At 43.6% G+C, this 26,602-nt stretch overlaps 1 protein-coding gene across 1 annotated transcript in view; it reads right to left on the bottom strand.

The window, feature by feature from the left end:
* The window catches only part of LOC310791558 (receptor-interacting serine/threonine-protein kinase 3-like), a gene marked incomplete at both ends in the record, with an annotated part of 85,852 nt that overhangs the window by 29,437 nt on the left and 29,813 nt on the right, over window positions 1–26,602 (bottom strand). The window contains 2 exons of the mRNA XM_083653227.1: window positions 22,154–22,197; window positions 25,795–25,831. Coding sequence (XP_083509353.1) covers window positions 22,154–22,197; window positions 25,795–25,831 — 81 coding nt within the window. The remainder of the gene's footprint in view (window positions 1–22,153; window positions 22,198–25,794; window positions 25,832–26,602) is intronic.

Here is a 26,602-nt window from a genome sequence, read left to right as displayed (position 1 = left end):
CTTGTTGTAGGCTACATGCTTTGCAGTATAACGTTATGCTGGAATTATGCTTGAAGTTTGGGCTGTCGCACGGAAATGAGAGACACTGAATCTTGACGAGGAAACGTGTGGAGCTTTTATACACTGTGTGGGTGTTTCTGCTCGCGGAAGTGAGCTGGAGTCTTGAAAACTCCACTTTGTCCGACCAGCCGCGTAGTTACACAATTCGGGGTGTGCACGGCCAGGCGAAAACCGTCTACCTTGTGGAGGGGCGCGTCTGCTGATTTGACTCACTTTTCCGTGCGGACACTCGCCGATGCAAGAAGCAAATGAGACCTAAGCGCTTGTTGTAGACTACATGCTTTTGCAGTATAGCATTCGTTTTCCGTCCCGTTCAAACTCAAAGACGCACGGGTATTTCACCTCGATGCCAATTTCCTCGTCCTTTGTTGTGCGGGGGTGCGGGCGCGGACGCCGACCAGATTATTTAGCGAAAAACTGTAATGGAAACACAGCTACTTATAGCCTACTTATGGTTATTTCGTATAATCCGACATTAGTCTAAATGAATCAACGTGACAACATTATTAACAGTATAATCACTATCAAGATATTTCGTCTTAAAAGACTTGTCATGTCATGTCATGGGCGAAATGAACATGTTGCTCTTCTTAACTCTGTCACCTGTGACACGCCCCCCCCACACAGCACTGTTGGGCTGTTTCTTGTGCGACTGGGTGGATGGAAGCTCAGATCAGTATTATGTCCGAGGAGCAAACTTATTCGTCTGATCGACTTTATGGTGACAAGAAGCAGCACATTCACAGCTGCTTTATATTAGGACGTCAAAGGGAGAAAAAAAAAGACGATACATGTCAAGTCCTCAAAAATCGAATCAATAAATTCCTAGTCGGATCGAGAGAGGCGCCAGACGGTGAAATGTCCGACGACCGGGGCCGTTTCTCAATACCAAGAATGCATTCTTGTTCTTGTGTTCTTGGGGAGAACGTTCTTGCTAGTCGTTCTTGGAAGAATGAACTTGCTAGGTCACAAGCACACATGACGCTGTTGGCAGTTTGAGACGATGCGTTCTTGAGGGTATTGCGCAATACCAGCGCAGAGGCCGCCTGCAGTACTACACAAATAAAAAGCTCAGCTGATGTAGATGCAGCCAATTGTGCTCTGGAACTTTTTGCCATTTTTCGCCATAAATGTTCGTATATTTCAATAAGTGGCACTTATTGAAACCTACTACCCTGCTTGTAGGCATCAAAAGTCATCAGAAATTAATTTAGTGATGAAATAAAACTTTAAATTGTAAAAAACTTTCCGGAGCTTATGGCGTCTTCTCTGCTGCGTTCTGCCTCTGCTTATGCCGAAATGCATGCTGGGATATCTGCCTTGCCAAGTTGACACAAGTCACCAACCAGAGCATCCTCGGTAAAGTGGGCGTGTCGAGAACATCCGCAACGCCTGCATCCGTGCTAAAATGGTCTGGGCGACAGAGTGGAATGTAAGGGCCCTGCTGTGCATGCACACTGGCCCCAATTTTTTTTTTATAATTCACAAATTGAAATTCTGGTGCCATGAACATGATATATGCCAAGTCCTGGAAAGTCAGTTTAAAGGTAGGTAGGGAGGGGAGGCTGGCCAGCGAGGCTAGTGAAAAGGTGACAAGGGCATACATAAAACCACTCAGAAATCCTCACATTTTGGGATGAAAAGGGTGACGGTCACCTAAAGGTGACTATTTGCACCCCTGCAAATCCTACGTAGTCACATACAGAGAATTTAGCCAGAAATATATTTGTAAGGATTACACCAGATTATGTTGCAAATCAAGCCCTTTTCGAGTTTGTTCAAATTCAAGTATATTCATAACCTTGAAAAGAAGACAGGTAAAATCAAGCATTTTAAAACAAAATCAAAATGAATAAAATATGTACATTGCAGCTATCGACATAGAGCTGTAGATTTTTATTGCAAGCAGTCTTCCCTCAGTCTTCCCCGACTCTGAGCTGTCTCCGTGGCTAGAAAATAACGTTCGTAGTCCTCCTCTTTGAAATGGCGACTGCAAACTCGCAGGTCCAAGCTAGCTGTAATGTAGCCCCGGGCCCGTTTGGGACTCGTTCTGCTAGCTATGCTAATGCTAGCTACCCAGGGTAGCTGTAGTGGTGTTTTCCAGCCACCCTTTATAGCGCTCTGGATCTTTTGGGAAACAATGCGAAATAAGTGCTTTGCCTGTTTCCTCTGCTTCTCTCCTCTTCTTCGCCATGCATGAGCTATCTACACATGTAACCCTTGCCATTATTGTTTGATGAACAAACTAAGTAAAGTTGAGTAGTAGCAAGTTTGTGTGAAGAATGTTTTTTTTTTTTTTTTTACGACCAAGCGCCCGTAAACTCACCGGCCAAGCCTGCAGGCTGGGCGTGGACTTACAAGGCCACGAGCCCAGTGCATTGTGGGAAGTGGAGGATTTCTGCCCCCTGCCACCGCCCCTCCCCTCCCCCACCCCACAGAGTGGATTTTCTTTGATTTCTCTGGCTAGGAACCACTGATTTAAAAAAAATGCAACGGATTCCAACTCCATTGGGTGCGTTACATTTAATAGATCTTCATATTCACACCGGAAAAGCCATCCTTTAAGTCAGTGATAAACAACTGGCGGCCGGCGGGCCACATGGGCCACATGGGCCACATGGGCCATCTGTGTGGCCCGCGATGGAATTGCAAAAAAAAATTTTTTTACAGTGCACCTGAACGCAACATGCAAGATACCCGCTGAATAAGGCCATGTTCAGACTAGGAGGCCAAATCTGATTTGTCAAATTTAGTGACCTATTAATGACTTTATCCAGATTGGTTTTATGAGTCTGGACGTTCCAAGTCTGATTTGTGTGTCCACATATGGAGGTAGTTTCCAATCTGCTTTCGACTGATGTGACTTGAGTGCGGACGCGCAGATCCACCAAATCTGATTTGAACGTCACTCACAACTCGTCATCAAATGCTTCTGCGCAGGAAAACCACGTCACCGACGTACGTATTTACTGACGCCCACGTCGTTACCATAGCAACCCATGCACATAGGCTGTTTAGGTCTGGACACACAGATCCGACTTGAGAATCAGATTTGTGGCAGTGCGGAAACACTCCCAAATCAGATTTGGGAAACCAATCAAGATAATGATGATTAATGACTTTATCAGCAAATCGGATTTGCCTGTAATGTGAACATGGCCTAAGTGTCCAAATGTTCATGTCATTCTGGCCAATACTCCACTTCTGTTATAGCATTTCAGTCTGGAATATGGAATATCTTTCAATAATCTATGATTTAGCTGCTAAATTGTCAAATACCGCCGTCTGCTCGCTACCCAGGCACTTCTGTATGTACTTAACCTAACTAACTATCCAGTGTGCACAACATTGTCAGACTAAACTCCGGCTGACACCCCAAAAACCTACAATCCGCTACAGAGAAATGTATATTGATTGTTTATTAACTGGCCCCTGGCCTTCTATCATTTCACGAAAGTGGCCCCCGGGCAAAGCAAGTTGAGTATCCCTGCATTAAGTGAAACACTGCGATTCCTGCAGCACTACGTCATCTCACCTACCGACCCCCCCCCCCCCCCCCCCGTCCACCCCCCCGTGCAAATTTGGGAACGCGAATTTGGGTTCAGCAGGATAATCTTCACAAACGGGAATAACTTTTATGAATTTTGGAACGTAAATGGGTTTTTTACAGGTTTTTTAGAAAACGATTCAAAAGGCATAAAAGTGATTAACGTTCGTGAAGATTATCCTGCTGAACCCAAATTCACGTTCCCATAAACCTTTGTTAAGCACAGACCTTATTTTATGCATTTAAGTGAAATCCCCATTCTAAAACCCCCATAGACTTTTTGCCTGACAAACCACAATGGCAGCAATTTGTGGTTAAGCCTACAAAAATACGTCATCCCTGTGGTACGCTATAAACAGAATGATCACTCACCGGGATATGGTTATTTCCCCGTGACAATGGACCACAGAAGTATGCCATAGCTAAAAGAGAGAGGGAGAACCACAGCTTGATCAGCAATTACACCACAACAAACACCATCTGCACTTCATACATAGCGACAGACAGACAGACAGACAGACAGACAGACAGACAGACAGACAGACAGACAGACATACATACATATACCGTACATGCATACCTACATACACACACACAGAGACTCACACACACACACACACACACACACACACACACACACACACACACACACACACACACACACAACACACACACACACTACATTCAACTTGGACCAAATAATTCTGGCATTTGTTTAATCTTCCTGGACTACTTTATGGGTGTGTTTTCCTACACAATAATGGATTACCAGAATATTTAGACAATCACAGGATGCATTTCTCATTTGGGTGTGGCTTGAGTGCCAGCCCAGGCAGGAGGTCAACATTTTCTATTTCATTTTTTCTCTGATTGAGAACTTGTCAATTGACAACTGCCCTTTACTCATTAAAGAGATATGCAACACTTTGTCCACTTTTTTCTGCTGAAAATCAATATATATTGGAAATAAGCTGTGTTCTTGAGGAATCCAGGTCAAAGTCCTGACATTTACTGTAAATCAGAGTAATTCCTCATCTCTTCTCACATACCTGCAGTTCCATACAAACCAAAAAAGCAAAAAGGCCAGCTGTAGACTCACATTTTCCTCCCTTTCTATTGGCAGAGCTCTTGATCTGTGACGACGATTTGTGGAGCGTTTTGTTTGATTAGAGTGCATAGTGTAAATTGTAGTATTTAGTAGTTTGGGTTTAGTTTTAGAGTACGTCAGATAGCCTAGGTTGTTTGTTTGTAATAAAAAAAAAAAAAAAAAAAAAAAAATGTTAATCTGTTTGCATAGGTATGTGAGAAGAGATAAGGAATTACTCAGTTTGACAGTAAATGTCAGGACTTTGACCTGGATTAATCAAGAACACAGCTAATTTCCAATATATATTGATTTTCAGCAGAAAAAAGTGGAAAAAGTGTTGAGTATCTCTTTGTAGTATTTAGTAGTTTAGGTTTAAGTTTAGTTTTGAGCTATTTTCACACATGAACTCCGGATCAGGTGAGGGTTGCCCCCCACTGAGCCTGCCCCGGATGATATGTGAAGTGTACCCTTTCACACATGAGGCATGTTGCTTTCACACATGAGTAGCACCTCCGCAGAGTTTGTAAAGTAGAGAGGGGGCGGGCGGCGGGGGTGGGGGAATTTGGGCATGACCACACGAGTTGTGAAAACGAAAAATACATAATGGGCATTAACTGCCTAACGTTCACGGCATATAATCGTTTGCGCATAACGTTAGTAAGTAATTAATTAAACAACCCTACAACTCACGCCCAGATGCATCGATTTCCTCGAGTCGCAAGCACTACAAACAAAACAGGTCTTTGCTATGTTCAGTCCTAAAATGCATCCAACCTACTAGAATTATACAGAATACAGGAAGCTAGACGTTTTTACCTTCAAAATAAAATAAATGTTGTATTACTTAGTAACAAAAAATCAGAATGTCGACTCACTACGGGTTAAAATTGACTTTTCGAAGGGAGCAGATATTCTTCCAGTTTATCTCCGTTCTGTATCTTTCGAAACACACACAAAAAACATTACACGTGCATTTACTTTATTTAATTGCCATTATTGCGAAGGTTATACCCGGAAGTTTTCGTTATATACTGCCTGACTTGACGCCACTTGGAATTTGCGGTTCTGCCATTGAATCTTCACAAACGCTGTGTACACGTTAAATCAAAGACATGAACGCAACCAGATCCAGATACCCTACCTAGCGATGTCCAATACTGGGAAGCGGGACGACCCTCGCGTCCAAAAATGCTTATTAAATGTGTGTGCTGTGCGAAGCAGACATGAAATCAGATCAGAGCCATGAGCCTTTCAATCCAGCAATCCACAACATGTTGGCTGTCGCACACGGAGCAGTTTTGAGCTTCATTTGGAAACCAAATGGCATATGTTTTTTGCTCGCTCATTCACATCGACTATTTATATATAATAATAATCTGTCACGATCGTCTCTGTCCTCATGCACTCACGAGCTGACTACTTCACGGAGCTCTGGAGGGGGGGGGGGGGACAATACGCTTCTGCGACTACGGCTGGGGGTACACTTCCCTCCGGATAGGACGAGGATCCGCGGGAGCGCGCATGAGCCACATGCACACATTCACACATGACAGCCATCCGGATAGCCTCTTAGAGTATGTCAGATAGCCTAGGTTGTGTTTGTTTGTAAAAATAAAAATAAATGTTCGTCTGTTTGTTTGAGTTTAGTTTAGTGTCCAGGGCCTAGCAGCTCTGCTGCCTCAAGAGGGTGTTTGGATGCAATCCTGCATTCCCCCCGCCCCGGATAGTTTCTCTATCCAACCCACTGCCCCAGTAGGGCAGCACTGGTGTCACGGCCACCACCAGCAATACGCTGTGTTGTTTTACGTGAATATTTCAGTTTATTTCTGTATATTTGGTTAGAATGCATTTCAAGAAACTGCTCTAGCTAGCTTTCATTGCAAAACGTCGGCCAATGCTAATTAGCCGACTCCTGTCTGCCTGCATCACGCTAGCATGTTAGCCAGGCGAATATGCTTGAGGCTAATTTAGCCAAGCGTACACTGAATAACACAGACCCCGACAGCTTTGACTGGTGTTGGCTCGCTCCCCCAGTGGTCCATGGTGCATCCATATACTTCTACTACCTTCAGATAAAGGTTGTAAGCTCACCTGTAACTATCGGTGACATTCCTGATACCATCCACTTCCATGATCTTTAGACATGTTGTTTGGAACCCTCAGTATTGTGCTAACGCTGCTAACTTTCACAATAACGAATAAGGCTCATTCAGAACAGGCTTAGTATTATCACTTTTACCTGCTGCTCCTGCACATCACAGCACAGGCTAAATGATGCAACATAAATATACATTGCATAAATGTGTTTTTATTAAAAAAGTGGCATCAAGTAAGCAAGTCTTGTTGGAGTGGATATCACAGTGCAACCATGTCAAACTACCCATTTCACTAATCACGTTGTATTTGCAAGGGGTATATATACACCACATATATACATATAGACCCCTTATACAGCTGTCAACATTGGAGCTGCGCGCGCATCGTGTAGGCAAAAAGCCGTGAGCCCAGCATTGACAGACACAGAGAACTGTGTAAAAGCCCCACTGTCAGGACTGCTCTGTGCTCATCTGCGACACACAGTTAGATTTTAGTTTTAAAATGCAGTTCTCGGCTTACTACCACAGCTTATCGCCTAGTGATAAGCAATGTTATGCAACGAAATTAACGTTGGTTAATGGGATATGTCTTACAGACCCATATACGCACTGGCGCTGTCAATTGGCCAAGCCTAGTGGCCAGCAATACATATCGTGCATTCCTTTATAACTGGGGATAGCGTAGATAATTATTCTGTAACTTGCAAAGATATATTGTTATGTTGATAATGCACACAACTCATTAATGACATTATGTAACGTTACTTGGTCGTTAACTAACCGAGCGATGTGGCTGAGCAGCCTACAGTTTCAGGCAGCTTACCTGATTATGAAGAGCACTACAAAGTCGGGCATTTTTAATGATGTCCTCGTTCCAATCAGTTCAACTCAATAATGACATTATTTAACGTTGCTTGTTTGTTAACTAACCGAGCGATGTGGCTGTTACTAGCAGGCTACTACAGCTTACCTGATATGAAATGAGCGAGCACTGCAAAGTCGGGCATTTTTAACGATTTCCTCTTTCGGCTTGCAACCAAAGACACCTACGGTTAGCATTAAAAGCAGTATGAGTTGACGGGATTCGGTAAAACTTTAGTCCTTGCTTTGTTGATAGTGTAACAGACTGTTCAGTGTTGTGTTGTGTTCTATTGCGTGTGTGCGAGGCTGTGTATGTTCCCTCGAGTTGCGTAGAACAGGATATGTGGGGAGAAGCTTGTTATAACATTACAGCCTGGCTCTATCGTTTATTATTTTATTAACCAAGTGTGAATAGGCGGACCCGAATACTCTGCTACAATAGCTTTCCGATTCTGGCATCGCACTGCACAACACGAAGACATGTCTTGCTCGAATAGTTTTCCAGCCAGTGGAAAACTACTTGACAGGGCTGCGCGGAGTCTGTCTTTCTGCCTCCGTCTTGCGCATCGACGCTGCGTGATGTCAGTGTGACGTAGTCGTATAAGGGGTCTATACACATATGTATATGTGTTTCTCTTAGGGTTTACATGTAATTTCATTTTATTTTGTCCAATATTCAAATATTCCAGAATTGCATTTTGTGTTCAAAATAAATATTATTTCTATCTAACTTTTTAGCCAGATTTGATGGTTTTCTTAGCCGCTTTCACACCGGCATGAAAGCGGTCAAATACACGGAAGATGTGATCCGCGCCTCCGATGTGAAAGTTGTGAAAGCGGGTTGGCGGATAATTGTGTTACGCCTTTCATTCCGCCAGTGGACCTAGTCACAGCCCCGGTTTACCCTCCAACCCGCCTCCATCTGAAAGCGTAGGAGCGGCAACACGGAACAGAGGTGCGAATGGTCAGCTCATTCATAAAAATAATTACGGGGGAAACCACCTTACACAGCAAGATCATAGCCTAAGAAGTGAACGTTAAAAAAAAGTATACAATCATGACTGCAACAGGGGCGCCAGGAGGAATGCTCCATGCCTACACTATGAGTAAGTAGGTTAGGCTATGTAACGATGATGACATTAGTAGGCAAAATCAACGGATATAATAATAAGCTTCAGAGGACGTCTCAGGCGTGCATCTGTCTGTGGTGAGTCGGTCTGAGGATATTCCCTCTGTTCTTCTCTCCTCAAAACAATCCCAATTGGGGAAACCAGCTCCAGAACTGCAATCTGTCTAGCCTGTTGTGCGTTCCTTTACAAAAACTACTAAAGCTATAGTATTCATGTGCATTTATAGCCTATACTACTCCCCCGACGACGAGTAACATACTGCAGCTGTTTGACATGTGGGCGCTTTCAGAACGGACGCTAATTAGGCTACTTATGGGAATAATTTGCTTTACAAAAAACTGGAGCCAAAAGATAAGAATTAGCCTTGTACCTAATACATGATGGTGCCTCTGTGATCCATAAAGTCGATCAGATGAATATTGAAAGCCTTGTTACCATGCTGCATGTGGACAACACTTTCTGCGTTGTGGGCATATTAACACATTGACTGCCAGCCATTTTTTTTTTGCTGTAGGTAGCTTCTGCCAGGCCGTTTTTTGAGGATTCTGGCTCATTTTAAAAGAGCCGAGGATTATTTTCTGCTTGGAGTTTGTGAACACAAAGTTCACAAAAGTACTAATAGAATGTGTGCTTTCTCTGTCTAAAAGAGTTAGTTTGTAGAGTTAGTAGTTATGTAGATATTAGCCGTTGAGTACAGCATGGTTTCAGCTGTCTGAGAGTGAAAGCTGAGATAATCGCAGTTTTGTGAAATTCAATCAAACAGGCAGAACAGTCACTTTAACCATTTATTTTTGGCATCAGTGAGAGATCAGACATCCAAACAATATAGTTCCGAACGCCCTCTCCTTCAACTCCTCCCTCCGTGGGCGGGTCTAGTGGCTTTCAGCCTGCGTTTGTCACAAGCGAGTGCTCTGCTGCTGCTGCTGCGAGTTCACAGCCTCCCTCCCTGGCAGCGAGTTTGAGCAGCCTCCCTCCCTGGCAGCGAGTGTGGATAGGGCTCACTCGTCTCTTGGGTTTGAGAGCCCCGATGAAGCCCCGTGCGACTCTAGGCTTTGTGCTGCCCACCCAGTCCATTTCTGGAACCCCCCACCGCAGCAGCGCGAAAGCGTCCCCGCCTACAGTATGAGAATGAGGCTCGTTCGTTTCTGGGTTTTCGGAATGCGTGCGATTCTGGCCTTTCTGCGGGCGTTTCAAAGTGTGTTTAACCCATAATATATTATGCAAATTTGCAATCCCCTGTGTGCTGCTGCTGGCGCGGCCCGAGAGCGGCGAGTCTGGTGACTGATGACTGTAAAATCGGCAAGCCATTTCCTTGAGAATGGAGGAAGCAGCCGCGGGAGGCGGCTGCTTTTGGTTGACTTTCTCTCTGTCGGGAGGGCACCGTCGCCACCTAGCTGGTCGGTAAAATAGATTATACACATTCAATACTTCCAATATCTCCATAGGAGACGCGGGGGGCATTGATCCATGTAGCACCGTCAAAAAAAAAAAAAAAAAAATTTGACGACTCAACTCGTCGTTGGCAGTGAACAGCTGGATTGTGTTTGACGACTCAACTCGTTGTTGGCAGTGAACGTGTTAAGGTGAGCTCTCAATCAGACTCCTGTTTTATCCTTTGATGTTAACGACCGGCTGCAGGTTGAGAGCTGCTGGCGTACATCGGCGATGTTTGGTTGAATGAATTTGTTCATCATAAAGTAGCCTAGGCTACACTAACCTATGAAAATATTCATTTAGGCTACTAGGAGGAGCTGGGTGGAAATGCCTTCCATCGCCTCATATCAATCCGGGAGGGGTGGATGTCACCTGAAAGTACACTGCAGGACGGGAATGTGGCGGTGCTGCTTGGCTCTGTGTGAAAGCAATTTCTGTGGCGAGGCTGCCGGCTTTGCGGGCCTTCTGAACTGCAATATTGCGCGATCTGTGTGTGAAAGCGGCTCTTGTCTAAAGTTATGCCGCCGCAAAGCCTTCTGGGAAATATCCAAACAATAGAGAGGCAAAGTTCCTGCCGCCTACTTCCTGCTTCAGCACTGTACCAGAGATTTTCATCCGCCATTTATTTTCGCATCGATATTTCGTAAAATGCTTATAAAAATAGTTTTACTGGTTCAAACCAAATGAGATTCAAGATTAATTTTAATAGCCGTAGTGAGTAATCAGATTATAAATGAGGAATTTCTCTTAGTGCAGTATGCAGCACAGCGATCACATCAATAGCAGATGGAACAAACAGAAAACAATCTCAAATTATGAAGTATAAATTATAAAGTGCAAAGTAAAAATCCTTTAAAGTGACATATAATGGGGGGGAGGGGGGTAGGATAGTAGGATAGTGTCCGCGGGATGACTTGCAGACAGTGTTCACTGTAGTTAGCTGTTATGTAGCTTAGCATGATATACACTGATGATATTTATCTGTTTTAGAGAATATAGATTATTAATTTGAATTCAGTGGCCGCCCGTATGGAGTAACGTCATATATGGATTACATGCAGCAGCCGGGGAATATCTATGTGACGGACAGAAAACAGAGCAGGCTGTGCAACGCTGGCAGCCGGAGGCACGCTATCTTGTTGTCTCTCTGATATAATAAGCATAAGAGCCGCTGTGAGTCGGAAAATAAGCTATTTACAAGACATAAATACAGGCATTTCACATGCCCTGTTTTCCTCGTTTTCAGGTCAAAGTTCAAACTGATGATCGTTTCTGATGCAAACCGAAGTTGTCCGGGTGACAAACATCATATTTAAAGCTGGAAATAAGGTCCAGGGTGGAAAAAAACTGAATTCTCCTTTCCTTTTATATAAGCGGGGGAGGGGGGGCTAGGCTAGTGTCTGTGGCTAGTGGGCGGGCAGGATATGGGTCTGTGGGATAATGTCCATGGGGGGTAAACCCCAGCCCATTACAGAGCTGGTTGTGCTCAGTTAACAGACTTGAGAAGTATCATTGATCAGTGCTGTTCCTTCACCTGTAGATATCTGAGGAGCGGGTCGGGGAGAAAGATAGATCATCAAAGGCCTCCGGTGGCATGTAGCTTAGCGTTCCTGCTACATCTTTGCTGTCCTTCTTGGGCATGACGGTCTGGGTATACCTGGCAAGTCCAAAATCAGTCAGCTGGAGAGAGAGAGAGAGAGAGAGAGAGAGAGAGTTCTTGGTTTCTGTGAACATTTTATCTGAGGGTGCAGCCACTTCCTCATAACTCCGCTATCAACATCTAGAAAGAGCAGTGTGTCATCAAACCAGTCTAACCTAAGAGAGAGAGAGACACACACACACACACACACACACACACACACACACACACACACACACACACACACACACACACACACACACACACACACACACACACAATAATGGCCTTTCTTTATTATTTCAACAACAAACCCCACATCATAATCATCATCATCAGTATATAAATGGGAGCTGGGGTTCTGTCTGTTTGTCTGTCCCACTGATGACATCATCAGTGATGTCATACAACCCACTGATAGAGGAAAAAAGAAAACTCGCACACTGCAAGGCTCCAAGTTGAGTGTATTTATTCTACACCGGAAAACAGGTAACATTTCGGGCAGCACCCTGCCCTTCCTCAGAGACATACATCCCACTGATGACATCATCATCACTGATGTCATAAATCCAACTGATGACATAATCGGTGATGTCATAAATCCCACTGATGACATCATCAGTGATGTCATAAATTCACTCTCACACACACACAAAGTCACGAGAGAGACTGAGGGAGAGAGGAGAGGGAGAGAGGGGGAGAGCGACCAAGGAGAGTGAGAGAGAGGAGAGGGAGGGAGAGAAAGGAGAGGGAGAGAGAGGGGTAGAGACTGAGGGAGAGAGAGAGGGGGAGATAGACTGAGGAGAGGGAGAGAGAGGAGAGGGGGGGAGACTGAGGGAGTAGAGTAGAGTAGAGTAAATCTTTATTTATCCCCCCTGGGGCAATTAATATGCAGGATAACAAAAAATGTAATTTAAAAACATACAGACATGAAACAGTAAAAAGTAGGGATGTCTTAAAACATAGTACATTTAAAAGGACAGGAAACCATGTAAGTTAAAACAGAAAAGGGGGCATGAAGTAGGCTACTATTCAATTCAACAGTTCAGACAGCGAATAGCCTCAGGAACAAAAGAATGGCTGTATCTGTTCCTGCAACAGCGGGGCATCCTATACCTGCGCCCAGAAGGAAGGAGGGAAAACTCAGGGTAAAGAGGGTGCTGTGGGTCACGCAGGACACCCTGAGCCTTCTTAAGAACCCTCCTCTTATATAGAAGACAGAGGTCATTCAAGTTACAGCAGGTGATTTTGGAGCTCGTCCTGACAATTTTCTTTACCATGTTCTTGTTTGTCAAGTTTAGGTTCCCAAACCAAGAAATAAATGCAAAGGTGAGGACTGACTCAATACAAGAAGAATAGAACATTTTCAAAAGTGACTTGTCTACGGTAAAACTTCTTAGCTTCCTTAAAAAGAACAAGCGCTGATGGCTTTTCTTTATAATTGCCTTCGTCGTCCAGAATTGTCTCCAGATATTTGTACTGGCTGACCACTTCTACCTGTTTCCCATTTATAAGGGTAACAGGGGGAGAGAGGAGAGAGAGGGAGACATTGTGCACACGCCAATAGAGCAGGCAAGGCCACACAGCAGCCGAGCTGCGAATACGAGCTGCAGGACAGGTGAGCCCACGCAGCAACAGGAGATATATGTCTATATATAGACATATATATGTCTATATTTCTATATGTATATGTCATATATATGTGTATATATGTATATGTGTGTATATTATATATATATATATATATATATATATGTCATATATATGTGTATATATGTATATGTGTGTATATTATATATATATATATATATATATATATATATATATATATATATATATATATATATATATATATATATATATATATATATATACATACCAGCAAATAGCCCCAGTAAGCATACAGTATGAACCTCAGCAGTATGAGTGTGGGACTCACCTTGGCATTGAGGCTGTCGTCCAGCAGCACATTATGGGGCTTCAGGTCCAGGTGAACGACAAAGAGGCTATGGAGGAAGTTCATGCCTCGAGCCACTTGGTAAGCCAGTCTGAAGGCCAGCGGCCAGGGCGGGGTTCCATGCAAGCTTTTCTGTGGGGGGAGACGAAAAATCTAGGTTTCTTCCCATAATGTGTGGAAAAAGGACAATAAAAAATCTTGGTGCAGGACAGAAAGAAAGAGGTCTGTAGGACGATCGGTAGGTAGATGGCACATACCCAGTAATTGGCTAGGAGGGAAGGTAAGTAGGAAGGCACGTGGGTAGGTACAAGGTATGGCAGTAGGTAGGTATAGGAGGAGGTGCATGGAGAGGTAGGGAAGTAAGGAGGTAGGTTGGTAGGTAGGTTTGTAGTTAGTTAGGGTAGTACCTATATAGGCCTACTACCTACACATCTAAAAGTACTACCTACATCAGAATCAGAATCAGAATCAGAATCAGAATCAGAAAGACTTTAATGATCCCCGGGGGGAAATTGGGACAAGTTACAGTAGCTCGCTCACAGAACACACATAGCATAAATACAATAAAAATAAAAATAAGAATAAACCGTAGTAATGCAATATTAAGCAGTAAGCAGAAAAACACAACATAGCATAGAATAACTAGTAATGCGATAGAAGCAAAAGCACAAAATAAGTAGAATGTCTAAGTAGCAAAATACCAATACGTAGAGTAAGTATAGTATACATTCCGTGTCAATTAACATTATTGCCTGTGACATATTGCACATATTGCACGTGATTTATATTAAGTCGGCTTGCCCTATACGTTACACGTGGCTCAGCCAGGCACAGTTAACCTATCGGCTGGCTCAGTCTCAGGGAGACTGAGCGTCTCCGAGGTGCTCTTTTAAGAGAGGCATTAAATAGACCAATGGCCACAGGCAGGAATGATTTCCTGTGCCTCTCCGTCTTGCATCTAGGTGGAATCAGTCTTTCACTGAACGTGCTCCTGTGTTTGACTAGCACGTCATGGATATATCTAAAAGTACTACCTACATACCGGTATCTAAACCTCTACTTAGAAAGGTTACCTGCAGGGAAGCCAGGGATCCTCTCTCCATGAACTCCATAACCAAGCCGAGCTGTGGGGACCTATAGGAGGGCGGCTGGCCCTGGAAAACCCCAAACACCTGGACAATGAATGGGCTGTTTCCCTTCACCATCAGGTCCTTCTCACGCAGCAGGGACAAGCTCGACCTGTGTGTGACGTGTGTCGGTTAGACGCACTGGTAACAATTTACGGTTATTTGCAGTCAACATAAATCTCTTTGTGACTAGTTAGTTACCCATCATCGTTATGAAGCAGTTTAACAGCCACCTCACATCTCCACTGAAGATGCCTGGCTTTATAGACTTGTCCAAACCCCCCAGAGCCAATCACTTCCCAGCTCTGCAGGCTGGAGTCACCAACCAACACCGGAACTCCACTGCTGGACAGGGCCATAGTTCACTAGAGGGGGGGGGGCAGGGTTACAGTGGGAGGTTATATACACAGTTTCAATATCTGAAGTCTGTTTCCAAAATGATGTAGCCTATCTCCATTTGAAAGAAGAAGAAAAGTAATCTGAAATTCATTGCTCAGTATCCCAAAAACTATCGACATCTAATGTTCTGATTTTGTCATCCATGTTTACAGAATGATTGTTTTTTTTAGCCTTGACTGAGACTTTAAATGTGCAAAGAGGTTTTAGTATGAAAGGGAGTGAACCTCAGTTTTGTGGAGGTTGTAGTGTTTTGTTCACAATGTATCAACAGAAACACAACATGTATCTGAACTTACATAGGCCTACTTCTTCTCACAAGTCCTGCATATTTCACCAATTCAATGAACTGAGACTACAACCTAACTAGAGTTTATCAGGCTTCCACTAAAAGTCAGAAATAAAATTAGGTTAATTTTGGCCACATTGAGAGCAAAGGTTGGATATTATGGCACTATGAACACCATCTGCAAACAGCAGGTTCATGATTTGAGAGACTTTAGCAGCTTGTCTTGCACAAGTCGACTATGCAGTTATAACATACAAATGTCAGCTAGTGATCATCAAAAAACAGTAATGTTACCTTGAAATATGTTTTCCTGGTGAATTCACAGCAGCATCCAGATCAAGTCACTGAGACGTTCTGTCTTCACCTGAAGAGAGAGCGAGAGAGAGAGAGAGAGAGAGAGAGAGAGAGGGAGGGAGAGGGAGGGAGAGAGGGAGAGAGAGAGGGTGCTGGGGAGAGCGAGAGAGACAGAGAGAGAGTTATTAATTTCTGTGAACATTTCATCTGAGGGTGCAGCCACTATCAGTAGGCTATGTCATCAAACCAGTCTAACATGAGGCCAGAAACGTGGTCTGAAGGTGATGAAGTTCTACCGTGTGTCCAGTACATGCAGACAGTAACCACATAATCTAAAGTGAGCTAATCAGCAGACCAACATAGCACAACACTGGGCAGTTGGAAAACTGTATATTATAATTAAACCTCCAAACAAGTTAATTTCATCTAACTAAAGTTAACTAAATATTGTTCATAATAATAAGAAAAGACTAGTTGTATTTTGTTGTCAATACCTGAATCTTCATCAGAGACGTCATGTGATGTTGCTGTGGCGTGTCATATGACTGGTTTGTTGGTTCGGCTTGGTGTGTTCCAGGAAGTAAAGTTGCTTTTTAATGAATTATCTTGTGTGTGGTGTGTGTAGTCACTTCAAAAAACTGTCCATTCTGTTTTTCAGGTTTTTACTCTTCAGTCTCTTGCTGCCATCTAGTGGCCATTTCTGTCAACTGCAACATCACATCGGCGGAGTTCGTCTTCATCCGCCATGATGCTCACCGTGGACCCCTGCAGCCTCCTTACGATGGGCCGTTTCGAGTTCTGAAGGCTGGGGAAAAACATGGGGGTGGATATGGGGGGCAGGTCAGAGCATGTGTCTGTCGACCGTGTTAAACCAGCTCACCTGGACATAGACCGGCCCATGGAACTGGCCCTGCCCTCGCGGCGGGGGCGTCCCCCTGCCCAGTTCCAGCCCTCACCCCCACCCAGGCCCCCGGCCCGACCTCCACGCCACCGTAAGGTCAGTGGGGTCCTCCCAGTGGTCCCTGCTCCCGTGTTGCGGAGCCGTTGTGGCCGGATTATCCGCCCTCCACGGCGGTGATTTTTGAGGGGGATGATGAATTCTGGGGGGGGCGTGTGTAGAGGAATGTGGGATCGAATTCACCATGATGGACAGTGCCCTTTAACACTGTGGGTTGTGGGGGGTGATATGGTGGGTGTGTAGTTATATGAGGACGTTACCTGGTGGTGGAGGGTGGTGTGTGTTTGGAATAAACGGTGTGAGTGCCAAAGCAAGCTCCTTCGTCCTGCCTGTTCTCTGCGCCTCTAAAAAGTTAAGATAAATGACCACCACGCTATAACTTTATCCAAACAGAACCCCAGATAGCTTGCACACTATGAACATAGATCAATCATTGACAATATTGTTAAAAAAGCTTATGGTTGCCTTGGGTTTCTTTATCGTTCTATTAATTGTTTTTCTTTTGAAATAAGGAAAAGATAAATTTTACAGCTTATTTTACCAATTATTGATTATGTTGACATTGTCTACCAGAACACCACTGAAACATATCTTAGGCCTCTAAATGTTCTGTTTAATTCCCTCTGTCGTTTTGTTCTCAGATGTCCTTTTTTAACACACCACTGTCATATGTATGATCAACTTGACTTGTTATCGCTCAGAAACAGACGGAAATTTCACTGGTTACAATTTATTTTCAAATGTATTTACTTTAATTACCCCCGGTATTTAAAAGTTTATTTGGTCCCCTGTAACTCTCCATATCCACTCAGACACCACCAAAACCCCTGCTTCAGTGTGCCCAGAATTCTTAGAGAAATGGGTCGCAGATCATTTGCTCACAAGGCCCCCTCTGATTGGAATCTCCTTCCCTCCCCTCTCAGGTCTATCACTTCTCTTCCTTCCTTTAAGTCATCTTTACTTTCTTCTCTGAAAACTCCCTGTTCCTGTTTTTAATATTATTATCATTATTTTTTATTAATAATATTATTTTATCATCTTCTCTTTTTTCTGTGGCTATGTCATGCTTTACAAGAAACTTTGTGTATACATGTACCATGTATTACTACACTACTACATACTATGTATATAGGCTATGTATATATTTTTGTAAACATTATGGTTGGGTTAGAGACGTGGGTGGTGGGGAGATGACAAGCTGTGTGCATGTGTGTGTGTGAGTTGTGCATTTCCTGTTTTGTGTTCTTTTATGTTGTTCTATGAGGAACTCGAAAATGAGATTTTTTTCTCAAGGGGCTTAACTAAATAAAGAAAGAAAAAAAGATCTGTCATACACAGCACTCTGCTGGCTTAGAATGAGGGAGTGAGAGAGAAGAAAAAAAGAGGGGCTCTCTGTAACTTTAACACACCAGAGGCCAAGAGGAAAGAATGTGTCCCACATGCATACTAGTGTAAGGACTTCAAATAATCCTTTTGTAAGGAACAAGATAGTCACCTACCGATTTAGCAAAATGTCTATATTAATATACCATAACGATTAAAATATACATCACTGGTTTGTTGGTTCGGCTTGGTGTGTTCCAGGAAGTAAAGTTGCTTTTGAATGAATTATCTTGTGTGTGTAGTGACTTCAAAACACTGTCCATTCTGTTGTTCAGGTTTTTACTCTTCAGTCTCTTGCTGCCATCTAGTGGCCAATTCTGTCAACTGCAACACCACATATCTGCTGCTGCAGGTGGATAACTATCGAGTAACAACTTGTGGCTGTAGAACTAGTGGAAACAAAACTATGTCACTACTACTAGTCTATAAAACTACCATGTCACCACTACACACCAGTCAGTCTGGAGACCATGGTCTAGACAGACACGCACACACAGCAGTCTCTACACACAGCAAGTATGTTTTGGTCCTTTTTGCCTTCCGTAGGTTATCTGCAGTTTACATGCTGCGTGCGTCAAGCTAGCCAAAATAAGACCGGAAAGAGACGTTAGCCTTCAAAATCAATTCTAAATGAAATTTTGCATTGCATCTTTTTTGTAATTTTTTTTCCACGAGGAGCAACACTGGAACATGTTTGACCAACAGAACCTTTGTTTGTTTGTTTGTTACAACAAAACTATCGTAGTCGAGGCTACAACAACAAACCCAACAAGCACAATTATTTTATTTTGGGGGGGAAATTCAGGACAGGAAGCCACATTCTTTTCCTCTGGCTAACTTGACACCGATCCGCTGTCCGGTTTGGACATTCAGCCTTTTTTTTTTTCTTTTTTGCTATATCGCCCAGCCCTACATGTCTGACGTAATCAAACTCTCCACAAGCCCTGAGATGCCAAGTTGTCTTGAAAATACCTCATTACTTTTTGCCATGTTTACCCAGCCAGGAAACTAGAAGCCATCTCAGGAAGCGACACCTCTGAATTACACACAATAACAGCACAGATGTGGTGGAGAATGGAATTTCCACTCTTCTCCGCTTTGCTTGCGGCCATCCACCGCGGGTGGCTTGCTTGTCTATAGCGCGGTGTTGCAATTTTGTGGTTATTGTTTGTGGCAGTAAGAAAGTAGCCGGCTGGAAATGTTTTAATGTCTGTCTGTTTAGCTGGCAGCTGGCGCGTATGGAAAACCCTGTCCTGTCAGCTGGCCAGTCTGCTCTGCTGCCATGCCTTCTGCAAACGGCCTGCTTGAGAATCTTGCAGCACATCAAATGTTCTGGATTGTTAAGTGTTGCACCCAAAGGCTCTCTGTCGCTCCCTAAAATGCCTTTTGCACGGTTTTGACAGACTCCTGCCACAGTTTTTTTGCGCGTCTCGTTATCCTATATGGCACTCTCCTGGGAGTGGATAGAACAAAATAATATAATACTGTAATTGGAGAAGAACTGTCTGTTTGTCTGGAGTTGCAAGGCGCACCGTTGCTCTGATCACCTCCAAAATTTGCCAAAACACTTTTCAGGGGTCTGGAAAACTAAATGAGATAGAAAAAGTCAAATGAAATGAAACAAAGTGCATAATACATTCATCACAGAATATTTCTGGACAGTAACAAGTCTGTCTGTCCCTCTTCTCTCTCTCTCTGTCCTCAGCACTCAGCAGCGCCCCCTGGGGCCGTCAACTGGCAAATCACTTTTTTCCTCACTTGTTTCAAGCTGAAGGCCCTGGCTGTCAGATGAAACACAGCAGCACGTTGTGGGGGGATTTTTATTTTTTTATTTTTTATTTACGTTTTTGTGTCACTCTTACAGTACATTACAGGCCATACATTGTAGCCTATAAACCATCACCATCATACAGATTTACATGAGATTTCTTCAAGATAAACTACATAAAAACGAATCAAAACAAAACATTCACAGCACTTTTTTTTTTACATTCATGTCACAAGTTAAAAAAAATCCTGTGATCAGATCCTATACACCTAATCAGCTCACATTCATGATAGATTCAAATATTAAATCAAATAAGAATATTATAAAGCAGGTCATCAAACAACTCAGATTCATATACTTCCATAGACATACTTCATAACTATTTTGAGCATAACCATAATAAATTAAATAAACTTCACTCCTAACTTTCCACTTCAACGGAGTTGCACTGGACTCACGTTGTATCTTTGGAGTGGAGTTTGATTAGTACAGTGAGATCGGGATGTGGCTGTTTGGTTAGACTGATCATCTAATCAGCAGCAGCTGTGCGTAAGTTGAAACGTAAGCTAGTTTGATAGCAGTTAGTGTGGACTTTACACCCCAACTTAGGTTCAGCTGGTGCAACAGGCTGCAGAAGTACAGGACAGACTGAAGTCCTCTCGCAGGAACACATGGAGGCACATTCAACATGGATCTGTATCCTGAAAAGATTTCCCTTCATCACAATTGTGGTGGGATTTTCCTTGCACTCGCTGTCCTTTATACAAGAGAGAGAGAGAGAGAGAGAGAGAGAGAGAGCGAGAGAGAGGGAGAGAGAGAGAGAGCGGGAGAGGGAGGGAGAGGAGAGAGAGAGAGAGCGCGCAGCGCTGCTCTCGAGGACATGTAGCAAGTCGACCGCAGCTGCAGTCAGGCTAATTGGCGCACGCACACACACACTAGAGAGAGAACAAGTGAAGAGAAGAGAAAAGAGTGAAACACAGAGCTGTGTGTGTGTGTGTGTGTGTGTGTGTGTGTGTGTGTGTGTGTGTGTGTGTGTGTGTGTGTGTGTGTGTGTGTGTGTGTGTGTGTGTGTGTGAAGCATCATGTCAGCAGCTGTGTTTGGTCAGTGGGAGTGTTTCTCTCTCACTCTATCTGACACAGAGACACTGAGTCACCAACAGACCACAGATAGAACGCAGGGTAAAGTGGTTCATTGAATGAGGAGTGGAAAGTGTGGAGGTGAATCAGTTTGTCAGAGGAAACGTTGTAGAAGGACAGAGAGCCAGCAGGACAGTCAAGATACACTGCGACTCTGTTAGAGACACAGGAGGGGAGAGGTATGTCTGTGCTTCTGTTATTGTGCCAGGCAGTGTAACGATCATCAGAGCAGAACAGACTCCAGGACTTTTCATTCCATCCAAGCACACAGTCACACCCTCCTCCCCTGCTGATTCCTCTGTAAGTCACTCCTATAGAACCCCTTCCTTTCCTCTCCAGCTCCCAGTAACAGCGACCAGTCAAACCATCTCTACACAGCAGCTGATGATGGAAGTCAAATCTCTCTGGGTGATCAGGATATGGCTGCCACTCTCTCACCAGCGTCACCTTTCTGTTGTCTTCAGACAGGAGGAGGTATCTGTGTGCTGTGTTTGGGTCCAGTGTGAGACCACAGGCATCTGATGAGACAACAAGACTCAATACAACAGCAGCTTCTCATCTAACACATCTGTTGTGTTTATTATTGTCTGATTTACCATCTAACTTCAATGAATAGCCTTTTACAGTATTTGCTTCAATCACTGAATTCAACCTGCTTATATTTGAGACCTGCATCTTTATGCTGCTGCTGTTTAGTTTCTTTCACACACAAAAGCTCAGCAAAGTTAGGAAAGACTATATTTATATTTGAACCAGTATGAATATGACTTCTATAAAAATGACCATATAGAGTCCTGGTGTCCTTACAGCAACACAAGCAGACTAACACTTTACTAAAGACATGAACTTTCTCTCTCTCTCACACTCACACACACACACACACACACACACACACACACACACACACACACACACACACACACACACACACATAGAAACAGAATGTGTGCTGCTTTGTTTTCATGGATATAAAACTTAATACACACTTACACTTCCTCAGATCTGGTTCTTTGGTCCGCACTCCATGGTCCACACTGTGGGGTTACATAAAGTCAGAGCAGCATAGCATACTGTCTTTAGAATAATAATAATAATAATAATAATAATTACTGTCTTTATAAAGGAAATAAATAATCTTCATAACTTTAAAACCTGATTGTCCTTATTACATTGTTCTCAGGAAAGCCAGCACTGATTGTTGGATGTGATGTTTTGAAAGTAGCTAAACCAACAAAGAATGAAGGGCCCAGTGTTGTGCATCATATTCTAGTGAACAGTGAGCTGAACGCAGACTTTTGCAAATCCATGAATGTACATTATATATTACATAAATGATCTCTCTCTGGGTCTGATACACTTTGTTACTGCATGCTGCAGATCTCTCTCTGGGTCTGATACACTATGTTACTGCATGCTGCAGATCTCTCTCTGGGTCTGATACACTATGTTACTGCATGCTGCAGATCTCTCTCTGGGTCTGATACACTACGTTACTGCATGCTGCAGATCTCTCTCTGGGTCTGATACACTACGTTACTGCATGCTGCAGAGCTCTCTCTGGGTCTGATACACTATGTTACTGCATGCTGCAGATCTCTCTCTGGGTCTGATACACTATGTTACTGCATGCTGCAGATCTCTCTCTGGGTCTGATACACTATGTTACTGCATGCTGCAGAGCTCTCTCTGGGTCTGATACACTATGTTACTGCATGCTGCAGATCTCTCTCTGGGTCTGATACACTACGTTACTGCATGCTGCAGAGCTCTCTCTGGGTCTGATACACTATGTTACTGCATGCTGCAGAGCTCTCTCTAGGTCTGATACACTATGTTACTGCATGCTGCAGAGCTCTCTCTGGGTCTGATACACTACGTTACTGCATGCTGCAGATCTCTCTCTGGGTCTGATACACTATGTTACTGCATGCTGCAGAGCTCTCTCTAGGTCTGATACACTATGTTACTGCATGCTGCAGATCTCTCTCTGGGTCTGATACACTACGTTACTGCATGCTGCAGAGCTCTCTCTAGGTCTGATACACTATGTTACTGCATGCTGCAGAGCTCTCTCTGGGTCTGATACACTACGTTACTGCATGCTGCAGATCTCTCTCTGGGTCTGATACACTATGTTACTGCATGCTGCAGATCTCTCTCTGGGTCTGATACACTATGTTACTGCATGCTGCAGAGCTCTCTCTAGGTCTGATACACTATGTTACTGCATGCTGCAGAGCTCTCTCTGGGTCTGATACACTATGTTACTGCATGCTGCAGATCTCTCTCTGGGTCTGATACACTATGTTACTGCATGATGCAGATCTCTCTCTGGGTCTGATACACTATGTTACTGCATGCTGCAGAGCTCTCTCTAGGTCTGATACACTATGTTACTGCATGCTGCAGATCTCTCTCTGGGTCTGATACACTATGTTACTGCATGCTGCAGATCTCTCTCTGGGTCTGATACACTATGTTACTGCATGCTGCAGATCTCTCTCTGGGTCTGATACACTACGTTACTGCATGCTGCAGATCTCTCTCTGGGTCTGATACACTATGTTACTGCATGCTGCAGATCTCTCTCTAGGTCTGATACACTATGTTACTGCATGCTGCAGAGCTCTCTCTGGGTCTGATACACTATGTTACTGCATGCTGCAGATCTCTCTCTGGGTCTGATACACTATGTTACTGCATGCTGCAGATCTCTCTCTAGGTCTGATACACTATGTTACTGCATGCTGCAGAGCTCTCTCTGGGTCTGATACACTATGTTACTGCATGCTGCAGATCTCTCTCTGGGTCTGATACACTATGTTACTGCATGCTGCAGATCTCTCTCTAGGTCTGATACACTATGTTACTGCATGTTGCAGATCTCTCTCTGGGTCTGATACACTATGTTACTGCATGCTGCAGATCTCTCTCTGGGTCTGATACACTACGTTACTGCATGCTGCAGAGCTCTCTCTGAGTCTGATACACTACGTTACTGCATGCTGCAGATCTCTCTCTGGGTCTGATACACTATGTTACTGCATGCTGCAGATCTCTCTCTGGGTCTGATACACTACGTTACTGCATGCTGCAGATCTCTCTCTGGGTCTGATACACTATGTTACTGCATGCTGCAGATCTCTCTCTGGGTCTGATACACTATGTTACTGCATGCTGCAGATCTCTCTCTGGGTCTGATACACCATGTTACTGCATGCTGCAGATCTCTCTCTGGGTCTGATACACTATGTTACTGCATGCTGCAGATCTCTCTCTGGGTCTGATACACTATGTTACTGCATGCTGCAGATCTCTCTCTGGGTCTGATACACTATGTTACTGCATGCTGCAGATCTCTCTCTGAGTCTGTTACACTATGTTACTGCATGCTGCAGATCTCTCTCTGGGTCTGATACAGTATGTTACTGCATGCTGCAGATCTCTCTCTGGGTCTGATACACTATGTTACTGCATGCTGCAGATCTCTCTCTGGGTCTGATACACTATGTTACTGCATGCTGCAGATCTCTCTCTGGGTCTGATACACTATGTTACTGCATGCTGCAGATCTCTCTCTGGGTCTGATACACTATGTTACTGCATGCTGCAGATCTCTCTCTGGGTCTGATACACTATGTTACTGCATGCTGCAGATCTCTCTCTGGGTCGTATACACTACGTTACTGCATGCTGCAGATCTCTCTCTGGGTCTGGGACACTTTCCCTCAGAGGGCTGGTTATGGGAGGGAACCGTTCACTTGGCCAGTCATATGCCAGTGATGGATACAGTCTTCCCCAATCAGTAACGACTTTGCGATCAGACAACATGGGAGGCGCAGCCCATTTTACGAACCGCTCTCTCATTGGTGCTACGACCTGTCACTCATTCAATTTCAACCCGCCTTCAAAAACCAGCAGTGGCTGTGAAGCACAGAGTCATGTATGTAGTATGCAGAGCGCAGAGATTCAACGTCATATATCTGAGTCTGGGGAGAGACTAGCTGCAGTAAGGAACAAACATCAAGCCCTCCCACAAGCGTACGACTTTGTGGGGGCTGGCGGGCAAACTTCAGAATAAAGCAATTCACTTTCAGAATAAAGGTATTCAAATTCTCACCTTTGGAGAAACAAGGTATTTCAATGAATGAAACAACACATCTTGCATCAAAATACTGATGTGAAGATTACATGGAGTGAAACTGTGGCTGCAAAGCATTACTCAAATTTAATATTAAGATTAACGTTACAATGAGAGTTTTATTTTGAAATCCCTTAAGGGAGAAAAAAAACACTAAACTGAACTGCTCATGAACTGAACTGCTCATTTTTCAGGACTGTGAACTTAGTTCAAAGTTCAAAATTGTGAACTATGAACATGAACTAGTTCATTTTAATCTGCGTGAGCTGAACTTTGAGCTAGCTCTTGTGTGAACTTGCACAACACTGGAAGGGCCAAATTCTGACTTGATACCTCTTTTTGGGAGAGCTGGATAATATAAACTGTTTTAAAATCATAGAGACAGAGCTTTGACTCATAATAATGCTGCTGTAATGATGTCACTGCTGAGCTGATGATGTCACTGCTGAGCTGTAATGATGTCATGGACAGTTAGAGATGGTCATCTTACGTCTTAGGTTTGGTCTGCTTCTCCTCTTCCCGAACACCTTTACACACAAACAAACAACACACACACACACACACACACACACACACACACACACACACACACACACACACACACAGAGTGAGTCATGATAGAGACAACACATTAACACAAACACACTGCTGTTAGATGGACTCAGTCATTAGGTTACAGTAACATTACAGGATACATCACTTCTGCTGTTCCCATAAGACATTTTCATAGTACCAAAAAAACACGCTCAACCCTCAAAAGTTGAACAGGTGTGCATTGTGACATCACTGATGATGTCATCAGTGATGTCTTCAGTGTTGTGACATCACTGATGATGTCATCAGTGTCCGGCCATGACTCATTGCTGCGCAGCAACTATAATTCTTATTCTTCTGTAAAACTGTATGCACATCAGAAACCATAAGGCCCACAGCAGCCAAACTTTGCACATAGTTTGGAAATATCACCCACTACTCGGAAACAAAGAATTACACAAATCTACCAAATGTTGGTGATATAACAGCCCATTTCACGTTTTTAGGCCTACACAGGAAAATACAATGTAAATTAATACATCACAATGCAAGACTGGTTGAAACACCATACACAAGAAGGAAAAATAAGTTATTTTGTGTGTTTTTTTTATTGTGTTTATTTTAATTTCATTAAGATTTGGTTTCAAATGTGAATTTAATGTCATGTCGTTTTAATAAAAAAAGTTGTTTGCTAGTTTAGTTTTATGGGGCCAATATTTGCCCAATGACAGATATTGGTGGTTACTACGGACGATGTTAATGTA

This window comes from Poromitra crassiceps (assembly GCF_964638095.1).
Source record: "Poromitra crassiceps genome assembly, chromosome: 16".
NCBI lineage: Eukaryota > Metazoa > Chordata > Actinopteri > Beryciformes > Melamphaidae > Poromitra > Poromitra crassiceps.
This window is presented reverse-complemented; position numbering and strand designations above follow the sequence as displayed.